We start from the raw sequence: 18,100 nt of genomic DNA on the forward strand, positions 1-18,100 counted from the left end.
TATATCATCTTTCTATAGGAAAGGTATATCTAAGGTATATAAATGTTTTATTATTTTTTAGGTTTGTATGCCATGTTTGTACAGCAATGCATATGCTGCTTCGTGAGGTCTAACTTTATTTGCTTCAGGTTCTTAATAATTTTCATTTTTTTGCGCACAGTAGTTTAATGACCTGTTGTTTAGAATTTTATTTGGTACTATTTGGTCATTGTGTTCTAATTATTTCAGTAAAAAAAAATAACGATGAATGTAAGAATGAAGTGAATAGTGGATTGAGTACACGTCAAGGGTCTCCAGTGCATTTGGAGAAGGAAAGGTGCCAGTTGAGAGAGAACTTGGAGATAAAGATGAGGGATATCGAGGAGAATTATGGTGATGGGTCATGCATGAATCAGTTTAGTGACCTGAATTCTCATCGTCAAACAGCCCCACCAGTCACAACATTGGTATGTTGGGAAGTGATCATCCTGGGATCAATTTTACGGAAAGTAGCAGCGTCAGCAGCAGTAGCGTTAGTAGCAACGGATGTTTCTGGGGAATTATGAGTGAGGAAGATGACGAGGATAGTGGTGATGATGAATGCTTGGACGATTGGGAAGCTGTGGCTGATGCATTGGCTGCCACTAATAAGATGCAAGAGCATAGCCCTAACTCAGCATTGGTTCCTCCACTTTTGAATGAGCATGGAAATACTGCACAATCCAGTTCTAATTCGGAAATAACAAGCCACGAGATCGATGTTTCAAATGAAAATATAGAGAGAAGAGGAACGAGACAGATGCCTCAAATGAGTTGTCGGGCTTGGAGGGCAGACGATGTTTCTCGCCCTTGATGTCCACCGCATTTGTCAAAGCAGTATAGTTTCCCCTTGAAATCGGAGTCGCAGTTTGGCTGCGGAAAATCTTTTTGGGATTGTAAGAATGTTTAGCAGGTTCCAACATAATGCACAATATGCTATGAGGATTTAGACTGCACAGACTCGAGTTTCCTCCCATGTCAGTGTGGTTTCCGGCTCTGCTTTTTTGTTACAAGAGGACTCTGGAGGAAGATGGGCGTTGTCCCTGTTGCAGGAAGCACTATGACCACAACCGTGTCAAATGAGAGGCAACTTTTGATGGAGGAAGTTTGAGTTATCAATTGGAACGATCTTATAGCATGATAACAAGATCTTAGGAAGAGTCTCCGTTCCTTGAACTTTTGGGTGTCTCCTTTTCCAGCATGTCTTGAACGTGTTTCACTGTTCAGACTAATTTTACAGTCTTTGATATTCGTGTAGAAACATTTCTGAAGCACAGGGTAATCGTAGTTCTCTATTGATTTTGGTGCTGATGAGAAAATGTTATCATGTGAATAGATAAGGTGAGATAGAAATTGATTACATAAATTTACTTGCAGTATAATAATTAGTTTATCATTGCAACAACTTACACTATTCTTGATGATAACATTGTTCCGAACCATTTGAAAGCTTTCATCTCTTTGAATTACTTCCGCAACTTCCGAAGTTTAGCAGCATATTTATCATTTTTCAGTTTAACTAGTGTCAAAGATTGGGTTGAGTGTGATTTTCACTTTAAACACGTGGTGATCTTGATGTCTTCTGCTTGTATGATGCCCTGGAGCAATTAGTCGGCGTATGAATGCTTGATCCTTATGTCTGGTGCTCAACTGTAGATTATTGTTTTAATTGTAAGTGCGAAAAAATCACTGTATCTGGTGAAAGTTACATGATTTCATATGTAATATTGGATTTTGGCATATCTGATGATGCAATTTCTATGGTTGAAATGGCCTTGCTTTTGGATGGCTAAAGTCTCGAAGCATTGTCCTAGCCAATCTTCAATTAGATTTTCGCTGAAGTAATTTTCTACTAACTATAAATGTGAGATTATATCGATTATAACTAAATGCTTCTAAAAGTACCAAATAAAAAAGTATTGTGGTGGCCACTCACGTAAATGATATTCTAGTTTTTGAATTAAAGTTGTTTTATCCCACTGCGTAAGAATAAATTTGGATATTTGGCTGAAAATATCTTAAAATACAATTTGTCCTTATCAGCTATATTACTCATCTTGTATTTTCTAGTTTTCTGTGTTAGAACGATACTGGTTTATTCTCCTATTACTATTACTCTCGATTTTATACAAGTCGTTCGGAATGCCTCAAGAATTAATATGATGAATTGATTGATATTCAGTTGATTTATTCATGGTCGGTATTCGGTATCAACCAGCATAATATCCTTCAATATATCAGCTTACAATATAATCTGCAGAAAATCTCTGATGCAAGTTCCACATCAGATTATTTGTGCTTTGTCACAAGAAAGAATTGTCCTCTTAGTCACTTGAAATTTTTCCGGGCTTGTGTGCCAAGAAATATGATTTCATGTCGTGAAATCTAACTGGAGACCTTGGCTTTGGAGGTAGTGGAGGTGGTGAACCAGGACCTGCCACCTTTTTCTTCGGTAAGTTCTTTGTGATTTCTGCACAAACTTGATCGACCATATTTAAGAAATCCTTGACAATAACAAAATATTGAAGTGGACTCGTGGCTTTATTCTTTAAATCTCCTTCTTGATAATACACTGTTGTTTTCTTCACTAGCTCGATTACTCTTCTTTCTTCCTTTCTCACCAAATTAAGTTTCTCTTTACTATCCTTCAAAACTTTTTCATATCCCTTAAATGTTCACCTTGTTCAACCTTGCTGCACATCAAAGTCTGCTTAATCTCATCGACCTTTTATGCCAGAGTTGAATATGTGTTCATGAAACTGTCAAAGTCTATGGTGGCTGCTTTCTTCACATTTACTAAACTCAGAACCTAAACACCTGAATGCTTGTAATCCTAGCATTAGACACTCCGTATCAATTTCCTCTGAATTCTTGATATTTGAAGTTTTATCTTATCTTGTCCGTGTTCTGTTTTGCTAATGCCACCAGGTTTATTGTCTCTATTAATAATGTGATGTTTACCTTCTGATCGAATTACTTGTTCAACAACAAAGTGAAGTAGAGTGGTGGCTGCTTTCTTCACATTTGTACTTTTCACATCAAAGAGTCTACAAAGGGAGTTAAGGCTGAAGCCTTGAGCATTTCCTCTTGCTGTTCCAGCATTCATTCTATGGCCAACCTTGAGAATAGCTTCAAGGAGTTTAAAGAAAATTCCACCAGTTGTTAATTCCTGACTTCCCAATTCAAGTGTTTGCGGACATTCTTTAATCTGCAATATTTCTTGGTCATAGGTGAATCTGAAAAGCATTGTGCTGAAGCGGATGAATGCTGAGGGAACAACTTTCAAGATTTGGTAGATGAAAGACTTGGCATCAGCTGGCTTTGTTGGGTTCTCACCGAATACAAGTATTTTGGTTATCTCTTCTCGAGTTGGGCTAATCTTGTTAAGTTTTTCAAGGGTGGCAATGTCAAGTTCTCGGCCCTCCAATAAAGCTTCGAGAATTTCATTCCGAGAAACTGCTAGAGACTTGAGGACGATTGCGGTATTTTGGGAATTTCGTGGACCGTGAATGAACATTTGAGCAGACTGACCTGAGTTAGAATTGCCCCTCACATGTTGATTTACTATTTCTGTTGCTTGATTTTTTGCTGGCTGTTTTGTAACTGAACAGGGTTTCCATCAGTGCATTATAAAACCTGATAGAATGACATAGAAAGAATGACAATTTCAACGAAAGTTCGATCGGTGACAAACACGAATGAGAAGACAATGCATAAAGGTTCGCTGTTACCTAAAAGATTGTTATCCATCTCATTCCATACCATTGAATGATCTGCATTAGCAGCAACCTTGTCCCAGTGTAATGGCTTCAGTCTTGTTCGAAGTTCTTCATTTGCTTTCCCTTTATCCATGGCAAGATTTTCCATACTCGTAGTGTAGATTTCTACTCCTCTCGAAGGAATGCGTAGGTTATGTGGTGAAATGAGACCCATTGGCTAGGCTGGTAATGAATGCCTTAATTTTGGTGGAATCGGAGGTGGTTCTGGTTTGAATTTTCTTCTAGGAATGGTGGCAGAGGCGGAGGATGGTCGTGGTGGTGGAATTTGCTTGGATTTAATCGACATCTGGACAAAGGAGTAGCTGGTGGTGATGGAGGAGTTAACCACATTTTAGATTATGAGGAATGAAGGATGTTGGTGTTGGGAAACTGGCTTCAACGCAGACAAATCGGAGATTTCACGTAGAGGATATGTGGTTGGTGCCACTGGTTTCTCCGGCGCAGGGTTATACGCTCCTTGAAAGAGCAGCCTGAAAAATTCCCAGCACGGAAACCTGCATCAGATCTGCATTTCCCAAGTCTCTTGGCGACTGTGATGCCCGCGGCAAGAAGATTAATCGTAGCTGTGGTTGCAACAACCTGAATCTTTATTTCGCTCTGTACAGCCATTTGGTTTAAGTTTTGTTTCATTGGATTTTCATGCACGTTTCTGAAGTCAGGGTTAGACGAAGATAAATAATTCTTAGGAAGTAGAAATTTTCGGACCCTTTACCGTATAGATGTTAAAAAACTTGTTTCAGATATGTTGCAAGTGCATGAAACGTGTCGAATGATGAAATGATACAGTGAATAGATGTATGGTAAGCATCATTGTTGTGATTGATGCAACCAACGTTAATGGAACGCTGACTGATGACAGTTTCGATGAATTTATTGTCATAAAAAATTTAATTAATTTATTTATTTTTACAAATTTAAAATTCCAAATATAGCATATTATTTAAAAGAAATGTTAAGATAAATTAATTCAGTTATTAAAAATTGTAGTATTAACTTTTGATATATCTTTGGTACACATGAATATCCATGTTCTGTATGTGATGCGAATTTTAGACGTGCTCGTCACAAAACGGGAACCATGATAGTGGCAGTGGCAAAATGGCCGTTGTACCTAACAGAATCGCCAAACTGCACCGCCCCTTCACCTCTTCCCTTTCAAAACCACCGTCGCCCCAGCCGCCACCGCCGGACCCCACTACCATCACCGACCTAATCCTCGGTTCAGAAAACCAGCAATCGTTGACTCAAACCCTCCACTCTCTCAACCTATGGATCCCAAGTTTAGTCCACGCAATTCTCAAACGCCTCTGGAACCACGGCCCCAAAGCCCTTCAATTCTTCAACGCTCTCGACTGCCACCCTCTCTATTCCCACTCTGCCACCGCCTTTGACTATGCTATTGACATCGCTGCACGAATGCGGGACTACAGAACCATCTGGGCCCTCATGCGCCGTATGAGAACTCAAAATTTGGGTCCCACCACCAAAACCTTCGCCATTATCTTGGAAAGGTACGTCTCTAATGGGAAAGCTGATAAAGCGGTTAAGATCTTCTTGTCGATGCATGAATATGGTTGCCAACAGAATTTAGGCTCGTTTAATGCGTTTCTTGATGTGTTATGTAAGTCGAAACGGGCTGAAATGGCATATAAATTGCTTAAGATTTTCAGGGGTAGGTTTAGGGCTGACGTTATTAGCTATAATGTGATTGCAAATGGGTTCTGCCTAAGGAAGCAAACGCCGAAGGCGCTGGAAGTTTTGAGGGAGATGATTGAGAGGCGTTTGCAGCCCACTTTAACTACTTATAATACACTGCTTAAGGGGTATTTTAGAGCTGGACAACTTAAGGAAGGTTGGGAATTTTTCTTACAAATGAAGAAGAGGAAGATTGATATAGATGTTGTCAGTTATACGACTATAGTTCATGGATTTGGTGTTGTAGGTGAAGTCGAGAAGGCAAAAAAAGTGTTCGATGAAATGGTGGGAGCTGGGGTTCTTCCATCTGTTGCTACTTACAATGCTATGATTCAAGTTTTATGCAAGAAAGGTAGTGTAGAAAATGCAATCGTGATGTTTGATGAAATGTTGAGGAAGGGTTACGTTCCAAACGCCGTTACTTATAATTTAGTTATTAGAGGGCTGTGTCATGCAGGGAAAATGGAAATGGCCATTGATTATATGAATAAAATGAAAGATGATTGTGAGCCAACCATTCAGTCGTTTAATGTCATCATTCGGTATTATTGCGATGATGGAGAAATAGAGAAGGCTTTGGAGCTCTTCAAGAAGATGAATGGTGGAAGTGTTTTGCCTAATTTGGATACTTACAATATCTTGATCAGTTCACTGTTTGTGAGGAAAAAGTCGGATGATATGTTGCTTGCTGGGAAGTTACTGATAGAAATGGTTGAGAGAGGGTACTTACCTCGGAAATTTACACTAAATCGGGTTCTGAACGGTCTTCTACTTACCGGTAATCAAGAGTTTGCGAAATATATTTTAAGGATGCAGAGTAAATTTGGCCGTCTTCCTCGGCAATTCAGATTATGATACCCACTTCTGTATATCTGTGTGCGCAATAATTTGGAACCTCGTGCGCTGCATTGTGGGCAACCGCAAGATATTTTTCTGGTTAGTGGATGTCTTGGAATTGCTAATTATTTTGTGTTGGAAATGACCTTAGCTATCGAGATGAAGAATTTCAAAGGGCAGCCCATAACTTTGAAAGCCGGGTACGACCATAAAGAACTTTCTGTTCTGATCAAAGAGTTTCAAATTTGACCAAGTTTTTTATGGAATTACAGAACCAATGATTCAAGCTACAGAAGTAACTATGAATAAGCAGTGGATGATATGTATGTACAAGTTTATCGCTCGCAAATTTGATCCTTTCAAGTACCTGAGTCACCAGATCCATATAGAGGGGATTAGGATAACAACCTTGCAATTTACGTCCAAAATGGTGCAAATGACGAGCAGCTGGGAGTCCTTTGCCGGCATTGTCTCCAGGACCGCAAGTTGCAAGTACACGGGTATATTCACTTGACTTGTAGATCTGTTATAACTTGGAAAAATTAGTTCCGGACACCATTTACCCAGAAACACCATTCACTTTAATCTTGAGTACAAAAGAAACACAAGTTGGAAATTTAAGGAATTCGTGGATAACCATGAGCTGATCCAGGCAGAAACCATGACGGCCCACGAGTAATTCTTCGATTTCAGCAGCTTGCTTCTGTGTTAAGCGGGACATGGATTCCAGGTGGTGAATTGAGGGCATAATAGTTATCTGTGAAAAAAATTTAGCTTGGCTCTTTGCTGCTTTGTTGGTGTTCTTGGTGGCAGGAACATACTAATTGCTGAAGCACATTCATTGGACTTGTTAAAATTAATAATTGTTGCTCATTCTTTTTCTGACAAATTGTGGAATTATTGACGTGTACTTAGGCGGTGCAGGGGCAGGTCACCCGCAACGGCAGGCAACCCAACCCAGCTCAACCCATTTTCACCTGAGTTAGGCGGGTTGCTCGCAATATTTACGATCATTAAAATCTATATCTTTTGTCAATCTTCTCTCACTTAATTTTCATCAATTATTTCAAGAATATTTAATCATTCACGAGCTTTTTTTTTGAGTGTAAATACTTTGTGGTGTATAGAAACGTATATTAAGATCTAAATTAAGGCAAAAACTTGTGTGAGACAGTCTCACGGGTCGTATTTGTGAGACGGGTCTCTTATTTGGGTCATCTATGAAAAAGTATTACTTTTTATGCTAAGAGTATTACTTTTTATTGTGAATATAGGTAGGGTTGATCCGTCTCACAGATTAAAATCCGTGAGACGGTCTCACATGAGATCCACTCCTAAATTAATTAAACAAATAAAACCCATCCCAACTCGCCAAACGGACTCAACCTGTTTGACCCACTTCCAAATGAGTTGATGAAATTAACTTAGTCCACCTATTTTATATAGCAAGGCGACCTGACTCTAAGACCCTAACTTTTTCAATCTACCTATATATCTAAAAATTGCTCAAAAAAGTATATATCTAAAAATTAAAGATAATATTTTACTGATAAATTTTTGGAAATGAAATATGGCCCTCAAATATAGATGAAATAAATCACTTTTTTCTATGCACCGTGGTAGAAGAAATAGGGGCTAATTGTTCTGAAATGTATAAAACTAATTGAAAATATCAATAGGTTAATATGTCCTCGACTTTTAAAAAATCTATATTTAACCCTTTGTTTTTTAAACTCAAGTACATTTATCTCATTTATAAGAGTTTTTTGTCTGATTTTTAAAACACAATTCTAAATACAATTAAGGATGTTATTGTAATTTGCTCGAAAGAAATAGACTACCAACTTCGATTTATTATTATATCAAACAAATGCAATTTTAATATTTGTTACTCGTACTTTTTCACAATTATTACTTTTGTAAAACAAACTCAAAGATTAGTTTTCAATATATTGATATAAGCAGTGTTATAAAGAGCGCTGGCTAAGATCACCTAGGTGGTAGGCGATCATATTTCGTCTCGATTTTTAGAAAGACAATAGTCTTCTAGCATTGTTATATTAATCGGCCATTTCTTGAAACAGTAAAAGAGCGCTGGCTAAGATCACCTAGGTGGTAGGCGATCATATTCCGTCTCGATTTTTAGAAAGACGATAGTCTTCTAACATTGTTACATTAATCGGCCATTTCTTGAAGCAGTTAAAGGAATAGTAATATGTATACAAATATACTGGAAAAATTGTCTTGTACCTTCCTCAAAAGCCACAAGGAGAAGGGTTTCTGAGAGATTAATTCCATTGTAAAATTGGGAAGAGTATTAAAATCTTTTTGCTACATAAGAAAAACAGTCCTCTCGACTACTCTTATCTTCATAGTGGCGAGTCCCTAATACTACAAACATCAGGATGATATTGTGCATTTAATTTATTTCATCAATTTGTGACCAAAAAAATGTGGCAATAACTACTTAGAGATCGTATAAAGAATTAAACCGAAATCGCAAAATTTTCGTACTTGAAGTGCCAAAGATTTTAGAGGATGATTTCTTCACGAACACTAACGTTTAGAGTCTTGTTTGGAAGGACAATGCAGTTGACCACCGCAACTTCATCTTCCACTGAAACTGATTCACCTGGTTTGAATATATGTTTGTTAGTCGAGGGATCAAGATCGAAGATGAGCAAGAAATCGAGTACTTTGACAGAGAAGGGAGATATAGTAGTGAAAGTACCGAGAATCGTAACTCCAAGCTTCTCGTTGTAATCTCCTGCACCCTGAAATTCAAATATAAAGGTAAACGAGAGAGTATTTAGTTCATGGAATATTTAATCCACCATTTTCTATCTTATTAGTATGTTCTTATATAACTCCACTTCGTGAATGATAGCAACAAACTCTTAGATTTAAAAGAAAATAGCGCCAGGCACAGTGTACACAACATGGCGTCGTGGTCATCACATTTGTAGAACAGTTTTAGAAATATGGATTCTGTAATATGGTGGTGAATTTTCCAATTAATCCTTCTTATATCCTTGCACAACATGAATTTTAGTAAGAGTCATTTAGCATATAAAAAAGTTGTTACAAGGGTCTCTCACCAAAAGACGAAGTGATTCTACTAAACTACAACCTCATTTTTTGAGAATTGACAGTACATAAGCAAAAGATTCAATTTTTTAACTATCATAAAAATCAGTGATAAATTTGTAAATTCAGTTAGGATGGAACAGCAAAAACTTTAACATCACTAGTTATAGGTTGACTTAACCGGGAATCGCGCCAAATTGATTAATATCAAAGTTAGAGCGACTGAGAGATTACCTGTACTCTGGACCACCTTCCAATGGAAGACTTCCAACCAACAATTGCATGAATGACAACCGCATTTTCCTAACAATCATCGAAGAAAAATTTGTTCATCAAAGAACCAATGGCACAAATATAGATCATATTTCCAATCCAGTAGTTTCAATAATCAGTACCTTGATTTCAACATCATCAAGAATAATGCAGCGAACAAGTCTTACACCAGCTGCTATTCGAGCATTGGCTGAGATCGAAACGTTTGGACCAATCTGTTGATGTTTACGGTGAAGAACACAAAATCAGATCATATCATATTTCAAAATTATAAAACCCGTCACAAAGAATATGGAACCTTCGCTGTTGGATGAACTTTTGCAGATGGATGAATGTATACGTCGCCCGAAATGGTAGCTTTCTTGGTGCCATCTCCACTTGCCAAGAGATGTGGTGAGGTAAACCTAAATTGGGCTAGGTATAAGCCTGAACATTTCAGAGACATTCTGAAAAAGCGAGAGGAAATTTTTTAAGAAGGAATCAATAAGATGTAAGATACTTTGGAAGAACGAGTATTTAAAATTTTGTTCACCCTGGTGTTTTGATTTGCTCCCAGAAGTCCAAGGTTTCATATACATAAAATTGTTTCTTCCCAGCTAGTGGTGAAAGAATATCTTGATCCAATCTTACAAAATCAGTGGGAAGACTCCTGCAGATGAACTTGTATGAGAAACAGAAGTAGCCAAACTGATAAGTTCATTAACTGAACAGATTTGTATCATTGATCCAATCTTGCAAAATATGTAGTAGTTTACGAGGATGAATTGTCTGGGGAGATTTGGGCAACCGAACAATTGGATTACAGTTCTGTCAAGATTCTATTTATTATCTTATATATTATCTTATGGTGTTGTATGTATTCTACCTGTTTGCAGATTGAAGTGCTTCAAAGCTGGATACACGCCTCAAAGTAGCTGCAATAAAAAACCGAACACAAGCTTCATGAGATGTCTTGGTGGTATTGTGGCGAAGATAGATAAAATAAGTTGAAAAACAGAAAGGTAGGAAATTAATAACAATCTAAGTTATTAAGACTAACCTCTATCTTTTCGCTGAGTGGATACACCTTGAATAGCCGTAAAGATATACGGGGTAAATATGTACACACCGCAATTAATGCGGTCACTCACCTGTTTTCCAAATAGAAAGGGCAAATTATAATACATCTCATAGAAGTTGTGAGGGTATCAGTTGAATTTCGGAATTTTTACTAACAAAAGTTTCAGGTTTCTCAGTGTAATGCAACAGCTCATTAGTATCAGGATCAGCCACAAGTTCCCCAAACTGGCTAGCTGACTCAGGAGAAACCTGTACGAAAAAACGTGGGAGCACATCAGTAACAAGAAAAACAAGTTTTGCGCTGATGTAATTGAAAAAATAAACTTATCAACCTTGATAACCAATATTGTTCCAAGCCCCCCGTATCTTTTGTGGGCATCTGCAACATAAACCCTCAGGCCTCAACATTAAGTTCAACATTCAAAAGAACTTTCTATTGGAAAGAGAGACTTATTCACATGAATGCACAGAACTCTAATAAATAGCAACGATGAAAACACAGAGACAAATACCTAGCATCTCAGGCAATGGAAAACTGCAACAAACATCACAGTTCAGCAAAACTATGTGAGACTGCCAGGTGAATGACACAGAACAGTATTATGATAACACAAACAGAAATATTTGTTCTCTAATTTTTCAACAACATTGATGTTAACTCCCCATAAAAGTATATAATATCAGAGAAGGCATAGTGTAACAACCGGATTGTCTTCCATGATCAGATCCCTAAAATTATAAAGTCCACCAGCAGAACCATGTGGCTTGTCCTCTCGCAAGTATCTGATGCCAGAAAGATCAACAGACAACACCATCAAGGATAAATATGGACAAGAGTAACTATATAAGCTTGGAAAATAAGAAAAATTATATAAAAACATAGATATTACCGAATGGGAACTTTGAGCTCATTAGAAGTTGAAGATACAAAAAGAGCAAATTCACGCTCCTCATAGAAACCAATAAGATAGACCTGTGCTAGATTTGGGATCTACAAAAAAATTCAAATAAGCCAGTTACTCTCACACTTAGCATATCGCAAGCTTAGATGATCAGTAACTTTTGATAGTATTCCGCACCTGTTTACAAGCAGATATTGGATGATTAACCATCGGTTGTCCAGCCAAAGGAAACAGGGGTTTTGGAATATTTAATGACAATGGTCTGAATCTGGTACCTGCATCCCCAGATCCATAGTTGAACATCAATTATGAATTCTTACAGCACAATATTAATTAAGATCAAAAGGGCCATCATATCCAAATCAAAGATCCAATTACTACACTAAGAACTTTCTTGTTTCAAGAATTATAACGAAATTACATAAAGTTTCAAACAACATCATCTAGAGAAATCAATACTCGCTTCTCAACAAGAGCTGAAGTTCAATGCTAATTTTAAACCCAAAGAATCACACACCTTTAGTTGGTCCTCCCACCATGATCACAGCAACAATTCTCTCTTCCGAACTCCCCATTGATCAGACAAAGAAACCCACGACCCCAGATCTCAAGTTTTCACTTTGCAGCCTTTCTAAATGTAGCAAACACCACCGGTTCTCAACGTCAGAGCCTGATAACAAAAATAGAAAATCTCTCCAAACGACAAAGAACTCTGGAACCAATGATGCGCCAGGAAATAACTCCAGTCCAAGAAAAAGGTGGAGAGCAACGAAGAGAATGAAAACTCAATAGCAAAGAATTCGCTTCAGAGAATATGCTATTTGGATCCAAATCAAATGGTCTGCACTACCACCACGAAACTTGTACAAAAAAAGGACAGATTTTGGATGGAGTGAATTAATTTAAGGAAGACAAGGTAAGAACGAAGGAATTTGGTCAACATGACAATGGAAATTAGGCAATCCCCCTACGATTCCTGCCAAAATTGATCCGATCAAACTACCTACAATTTCGTTTTGGTGGTTAATGGACAGTTTTTTCACTACTCACCAATAATAAATTAAAAAGATTTTCTTAACGTTCCAAAATAATAAAATTAAATTTTGCGTCACGTATATTTTATTTAGATCGTGTAAAAAAAATATTATTTTTTATTTTAAAAATATTATTTTATTGTAAATATATACAGAGTTGACTCGTTTCACGAATAAAAATACGTGAGATCGTCATTCAATAGACTTAATCGAATTAAATACCTCCAACTTATCTTTCATTATTTTTGCAAAAAAATCTTCTTTTTTTTTTTACAATTGAGTCTGACATAAAATCTCAAACTAAACTTTTATTATATAAGAAAATATATTGTCTAACAATTAATTACTCAGGTAAAACAAACGTTTTTAGAATGTAAATAACATCATATTTAATTCTACTTTTCAAAAAATATTCAAATTACTTACTTTATATCATATTTAATCAGATGTCCAATATTTTACAATTTTAAAACATTTCACATGCCCCAAAAGATCAAAACCATTCCCTAAAACATAATTTTTATATTATCGATAGATCGTAGCTCGTAAGATACAAAAATACTTATTAGATTATCGATATCTTATAGTTCATAAGATACAAAAGTAACCAACTTTGTACAAAAACTTGTTCTAAATATATTGTTGTATCAGCTATTTAATTTTGTTTTGCGAAGATATTTTAGATTTCTTACACCTCTTTTTTTGTTTAAACAAAAAAAAAATTTATTTGAATTGATGTGTTCAATTTTCGAATATTTAGTTCAAAATTCAGAAAGAAGGGTGGCTAAATAGTGAATACTCGACCCCTAAAACTAAATACCAAAAAGCATCCAAAAGGAGCTCTCATCCACATGTCCATAAAATACTCCAATCCTAACTACGTTGATCCTGATTGAAGAACATCGACTTCCACTTCCCGACCTGCCTTATTTTTAAGGAAAAAGGAAAAATTAATAAAGCTCGACGGCCTCCTTAAACGGCTCACAGGGCAGCCTGGAAGATCATCTCAGCCAACTCCTACAGAATTTATTCGAAAACATGCATAAGGAAACAGCCCTCGAATGAAGTCGAGTAAATGCGATGAGTAATCTACTGTACCTGCTTAGCAGAAGCAACCACGGGTTCTCCCCATTCCATGGCCTTCTTCTCCAGCAACTCAAAGTCTGTTTTTCCAGCCTGTGCACCGTATAGTTTATACATTGTTTAGAAGTGGAAAGGTACAAGACCCAAAAACTAAAAACAAAAGAAAGCAAAGAAAAGATGGATGTTAAAACAATGAATATTGACCTCTATTTGAGCCCCCAGTTCAGAGTCAAAACTTTGATACCTCTTGCGAACAAGCTCAGCAAGGGAACCATCCTGTTTCCAAACAAGAATACCAAAGTTTAAATTTTTTAGGGGAGAATAATACATAAATATTTGCTCACGGGTAATAATGATATCACCTCGATTAACTTGGCAGCATTTCGGAGCCCACGAGCCAAAGTGTCCATGCCAGCAATGTGAGCAATGAACAAGTCTTCAACATCTGTGCTTTCTCTTCGCCTGTTAACGTTTTGAAAAATATTATCAATCTGTGAATGGTAATGATAAAGCAATGAGAAGTCGAAGAAAACTAACAGTTTTGCATCAAAATTGAATCCTCCCGGTGCAAGTCCTCCCTGTGATGCACGAAGGCAGAAACACGTAAGTGCATATTTATTTCATTCAAGGAATTGTTTTACAGAAAGTTAAGGATTCTATGTACATTTTTAATAACAGTGAGCATAACCGATGTTGCTTCTCCTACATCCATCATAAACTGGTCTGTATCCCAACCTGCAGCGTAGAAATGTTATGCATTTGACGACTTATCGATCAGGTAAAATAGCATATAATATTTCATCGTTGCAGCAACATACCAACTTGAGGGTCGCCAGTGTTTGCATCAATATTCCCCAGCACACCGTTGATTCTTGAAGTCTCGAGCTCGTGATGACAGCTGGAAAAACAAAGAATAATATTACAAGGAAACAACGAACTAGTTGGTGCTCAGATTGAAATAAGAATACCCGAAGAGAACATGAGAAACCTGTGACCAGACAGAGTTGCATGGTTGCACTCGATGTTAAGTTTAAATTCGTCTGCATAAGGGACAGAGGTAAAAACATGGTTATTTCTTATCGAAAAGTGCCAAATTGAATAAATTCAACCAAATAAGAACAGGAGAAGAATATAACATCTCAGTCAAGAAATGAATGTCAATTCGACACACCCATCAGTTCGCCTTGTCGATAAATCTATACGACTAAATCACGTTACCTATCAATCCATATTTTCGAAGGAAATTAGCAGCTGTTGCTGCGTCCCAGTCATACCTGGAATTATCAAGGTATGTCACGTAAGCTGAACATTTATTACAACAGTAGAAATTCTTAAGTGTGTGATAGTTAACAAAACATACTGATGCTTTGTAGGCTCTTGGGGTTTTGGTTCAATAAGAAGTGTACCTAACCCAAGCATCCGTATTAGATACACAGGAACACATAGGTGACATAGATAAAGAGTTTAATGAAAAAAAACATGCATAAATTTTTGCATAGTGTAAACAAGATCAAAGTAGAAAATATAGGCACCATTAAATCCAATTTTTTTCTTATACTCCACAGCTGCTTCGAAAAACCTTGCCTGCAAAAGGATAAAATAAAAATTATAAAAACATTGGAGAGAAAAAAATCAGAAACACAGCTGGGATTGGTATCACTAATATCAATTAAAACTTACTAACTTTAAGTCACTAACTAAATTACAAGCAAAACATGTTACTAAAATCAATTACAACTTAACCAACTTTAAGTAAGTCACTTACAAAATTTTAACATCTAAGCAACGATGTAAAAACAGAAAAGAAAAACATGAAATAAAATAATATTCAGACCATATGATCGAGCTCTCTTTCCATGTCTGTGTTCAAAAGAGATTGATAACCCTCACGGCCACCCCAAAATACATAGTTTTCTCCACCAAGATAATGTGTAACCTGTGATGCAAGGTAAAGTACATTGAGATTGAAGGAACCGTAGAGTGCAAGTAACATATCCAAGATTACTGACCTCCATGGCTTTCTTGACCTGTGCTGCAGAGTATGCATATACTCCTAGTTCAGAGCTGGATTGTAACAAGATTTGAACATTAGTTGAGCTCAATATCAATTCATGACTTGTCAAATTTAGCCTAAAATTACCTAGTTGCAGCTCCGTGCATGAACCGAGGATGGTGGAACAACTGGGCAGTACCCCACAACGGACGAATCTTTGTTCCCTGATGATTTACATGAAGAAAGGGGGGATCAAAAGGCAGTTTAGATAAAGATTTATCAAAGTGTACTACAGGAAAATAAATTTAAAAAACATAGTCACGATAATGTGATAAGATAGAAAGTACTAACTACTAAATCCTCTTGATAAGCACAAAAATTACCTGAAGCTCCTTGGCAAGAGCCACCACTGCATCCAAGTTAGCATTAGTTTCCTGCAAAAAGAAAAGAGGAAATGTACAGCCATTTACAAACTAATTAAAAAAACAAATAAAGTGGTCTCCAGACTCTGAGTATTACAAAAATCTATAACATGTAAATTTCCTGCACTCACAAACCTTGATAGTTTTACCAGCTGGAGATATGTCCCGATCGTGGAAGCACCATCTGTCTACGCCAAGCTTGTTTATGAACTCAAAGTTTGCTCTCACTGAATCACACATTTAAGTAATAGTTAAGCAACTCAGTTTCACATATTATCACAATTCCAAAAATTTCACTGCAAAATACTAACTTCTTCTCTTAGCCATCGCCAAAGAATCGGTGCCATCTTCCCATGGCCATATCTTTGTTGGTGCTCCAAACGGATCACCCCCAGTTCCACGGAAAGTATGCCAAAAGGCAACACTGAATCTCATCCAGTCCTACAGAAAATTTACGTTTTATGGGTGCCCATTAATATATTTCCTCCAAAGGTGCTTAAATATAAAAGATAAATGGAATGAAACTCTCACCTTCATCTTTTTCCCAAGAATTTCCTCCTCCGCATTATACCATTTATATGCGAGATGATTCTTGCTGGAAGGACCCTACATCAGCAAAAGGTTTCAAGGCATAACAACATTAAACAAAAGTTAGCATACAAAATATATAGCAATTTTAAACAACCATACTAGCGAATTTAATCATTATAAACTTCATCAACAATCTATAAGAAGTAAAATAAAGAAGAAAAACATGAAATATGCACATCTGAATTCAATACCTCATATTTAATCTTCGGAATACCTGGGAAGAACTCCCCTTCCCAGTCACCAGAACCATTGGCACAATCACTCTCAACATCTGCAGGACACGTTGGCGGTGCAGCGGCAGTCTGCGTTCAATTCAATTCAGTCTAGAATCAAACCACAACAGAAAAATTCTTGCATACACATGACATAAGAGTAAATAACATTCATAACCCAAAAGATGGAATCTTTACCACTATATTAGCGACCCCGTTAAGAAAAAGAACCAATAACAAGAAGACTGCACTCTTCATTCGTATCGTCGTGAGCAGAAAAAGGTCTCTGCAAACAGAATTTAGAGAGAGCTGATTGATAATCCAACTCGAATAGTTCTTATTCTTAATTTTAAGAAACAAGAGTAACAAACTTTCACAACATATATTAGTTCTTCTTTTGTCAAAATTTTATCTTCGTCAAAGGGACAACCTCAAATTAAATTTCAAAACCAACATCAAAAGCCACCTTTCTTTTATTCAATTAAATCAATCACAGGTCAAATAATTTTCTGAGGGAAAAAAGGAATACACCAAGTTATAAAAAAAATTCCAACAAACATCAAAGTTCTCCCAACCCAGTAAACTACGTATCACCTAAAACCCAAAAAAGAACAAGAGACAACAAACCCAATAACACACAAAGAAAGACGATTCTTCCAGCCAGAACTTGGGCAGAAAACAAACTTGTCAGAGAAACCGTTTCAATGAAAGAGATGCATGTTTTATAGGGGCTGATAAAGTTGCAAGTAGTCTAGTAAAACTAAAATTCTATTTTCTTTTTTTTTTTTTGAAGGAAAAATTCTATTTTCTTAGATTACAATTTAAACTTATTTGGGAACCGATATTTCATGGGATTTGACGAGATTTTCGGTTTCGTATCGCAGCTTAGCCCACAGGGCTTCTCGCACCCCACACGCCGATGAAATAAAAGCGTGGATAATCTTGAACTGATATGGCGACTATCTCGATGCCGAATCGGATATCCCCAATTAGCACGTCATTTAATGCAAAATTCTATCTATATTTCAGAAGATTTGTTGAGATTTAATTTAATCAAAACAAATTCATGAAATTTAAGAGGAGTTGATTACTTGATTGGATAATAAAGTTACGTT

General features: G+C 36.7%; 4 protein-coding genes and 2 pseudogenes across 10 annotated transcripts; 2 read left to right on the forward strand and 4 right to left on the reverse strand.

The window, feature by feature from the left end:
• The first annotated feature begins 80 nt into the window (after positions 1–80).
• Positions 81–2,862, forward strand: LOC140974633 (uncharacterized; annotated as a pseudogene).
• LOC140974634 (formin-like protein 8) lies at positions 2,343–3,951 on the reverse strand (annotated as a pseudogene).
• An 878-nt stretch (positions 3,952–4,829) lies between these two features.
• LOC140972913 (pentatricopeptide repeat-containing protein At1g74900, mitochondrial) lies at positions 4,830–8,962 on the forward strand. 3 transcript variants are annotated; one of them, XM_073435390.1, is made up of 2 exons: positions 4,830–6,814; positions 8,535–8,962. In XM_073435390.1, exon 1 carries the CDS (start codon positions 4,896–4,898, stop codon positions 6,345–6,347), a length of 1,452 nt encoding a protein of 483 aa, XP_073291491.1. In that variant the 5' UTR covers positions 4,830–4,895; the 3' UTR covers positions 6,348–6,814; positions 8,535–8,962. The 3 variants fall into 3 exon arrangements, with proteins under 3 accessions (XP_073291491.1, XP_073291492.1, XP_073291493.1); XM_073435391.1 differs by having other exon boundaries at positions 4,830–6,798; positions 8,529–8,962; XM_073435392.1 differs by lacking the exon at positions 8,535–8,962 and having other exon boundaries at positions 4,830–6,529; positions 6,602–7,390.
• On the reverse strand, positions 6,596–7,077 carry LOC140974635 (pyridoxine/pyridoxamine 5'-phosphate oxidase 1, chloroplastic-like). The gene is made up of 3 exons (XM_073438184.1): positions 6,967–7,077; positions 6,697–6,852; positions 6,596–6,616 (listed from the first exon to the last, which is right to left on the reverse strand). Exons 1-3 carry the CDS (start codon positions 7,075–7,077, stop codon positions 6,596–6,598), a joined length of 288 nt encoding a protein of 95 aa, XP_073294285.1.
• LOC140972915 (uncharacterized) lies at positions 8,796–12,687 on the reverse strand. Its single transcript, XM_073435393.1, has 15 exons — positions 12,168–12,687; positions 11,828–11,925; positions 11,639–11,739; positions 11,453–11,531; positions 11,261–11,321; positions 11,081–11,127; positions 10,905–10,997; positions 10,729–10,819; positions 10,555–10,603; positions 10,222–10,338; positions 9,988–10,135; positions 9,812–9,904; positions 9,651–9,719; positions 9,061–9,103; positions 8,796–8,961 (listed from the first exon to the last, which is right to left on the reverse strand). The coding sequence occupies exons 1-15, from the start codon at positions 12,223–12,225 to the stop codon at positions 8,861–8,863; spliced, it is 1,248 nt and encodes a 415-aa protein (XP_073291494.1). The 5' UTR covers positions 12,226–12,687; the 3' UTR covers positions 8,796–8,860.
• Positions 12,688–13,399: 712 nt separating this feature from the next.
• Positions 13,400–17,988, reverse strand: LOC140972912 (xylose isomerase-like). 5 transcript variants are annotated; one of them, XM_073435385.1, is made up of 21 exons: positions 17,804–17,988; positions 17,184–17,271; positions 16,965–17,075; positions 16,714–16,788; positions 16,494–16,623; positions 16,318–16,409; positions 16,144–16,194; positions 15,908–15,984; positions 15,777–15,831; positions 15,602–15,703; positions 15,300–15,351; positions 15,128–15,173; positions 14,986–15,041; positions 14,756–14,807; positions 14,586–14,665; positions 14,432–14,502; positions 14,305–14,345; positions 14,130–14,229; positions 13,972–14,043; positions 13,783–13,860; positions 13,400–13,701 (listed from the first exon to the last, which is right to left on the reverse strand). In XM_073435385.1, the coding sequence occupies exons 1-21, from the start codon at positions 17,833–17,835 to the stop codon at positions 13,666–13,668; spliced, it is 1,497 nt and encodes a 498-aa protein (XP_073291486.1). In that variant the 5' UTR covers positions 17,836–17,988; the 3' UTR covers positions 13,400–13,665. The 5 variants fall into 5 exon arrangements, with proteins under 5 accessions (XP_073291486.1, XP_073291489.1, XP_073291488.1 ...); XM_073435388.1 differs by lacking the exon at positions 17,804–17,988 and adding an exon at positions 17,625–17,771; XM_073435387.1 differs by lacking the exon at positions 17,804–17,988 and adding an exon at positions 17,613–17,770.
• Between the last annotated feature and the right edge of the window lie 112 nt (positions 17,989–18,100).

This window comes from Primulina huaijiensis, chromosome 3 (genome assembly GCF_012295235.1).
Source record: "Primulina huaijiensis isolate GDHJ02 chromosome 3, ASM1229523v2, whole genome shotgun sequence".
NCBI lineage: Eukaryota > Viridiplantae > Streptophyta > Magnoliopsida > Lamiales > Gesneriaceae > Primulina > Primulina huaijiensis.

Coding starts and splice junctions, on each gene's coding strand:
- LOC140972912 (XM_073435385.1), bottom strand. CDS start 17,835: ATGAAATATCGGTTCCCAAATAAGTTTAAATT. Junction 16,789..16,964: donor TTCCGAAGATTAAATATGAG/GTATTGAATTCA, acceptor TTGCTGATGTAG/GGTCCTTCCAGCAAGAATCA. Junction 16,624..16,713: donor TTCTTGGGAAAAAGATGAAG/GTGAGAGTTTCA, acceptor AATTTTCTGTAG/GACTGGATGAGATTCAGTGT.
- LOC140972915 (XM_073435393.1), bottom strand. CDS start 12,225: ATGGGGAGTTCGGAAGAGAGAATTGTTGCTGTGATCATGGTGGGAGGA. Junction 9,905..9,987: donor AAGTTCATCCAACAGCGAAG/GTTCCATATTCT, acceptor AAACATCAACAG/ATTGGTCCAAACGTTTCGAT. Junction 9,104..9,650: donor GAAGGTGGTCCAGAGTACAG/GTAATCTCTCAG, acceptor TTTGAATTTCAG/GGTGCAGGAGATTACAACGA.
- LOC140974635 (XM_073438184.1), bottom strand. CDS start 7,077: ATGCCCTCAATTCACCACCTGGAATCCATGTCCCGCTTAACACAGAAG. Junction 6,853..6,966: donor TCTGCCTGGATCAGCTCATG/GTTATCCACGAA, acceptor AAGTTATAACAG/ATCTACAAGTCAAGTGAATA. Junction 6,617..6,696: donor ATATGGATCTGGTGACTCAG/GTACTTGAAAGG, acceptor TTACTTCTGTAG/CTTGAATCATTGGTTCTGTA.
- LOC140972913 (XM_073435390.1), top strand. CDS start 4,896: ATGGCCGTTGTACCTAACAGAATCGCCAAACTGCACCGCCCCTTCACC.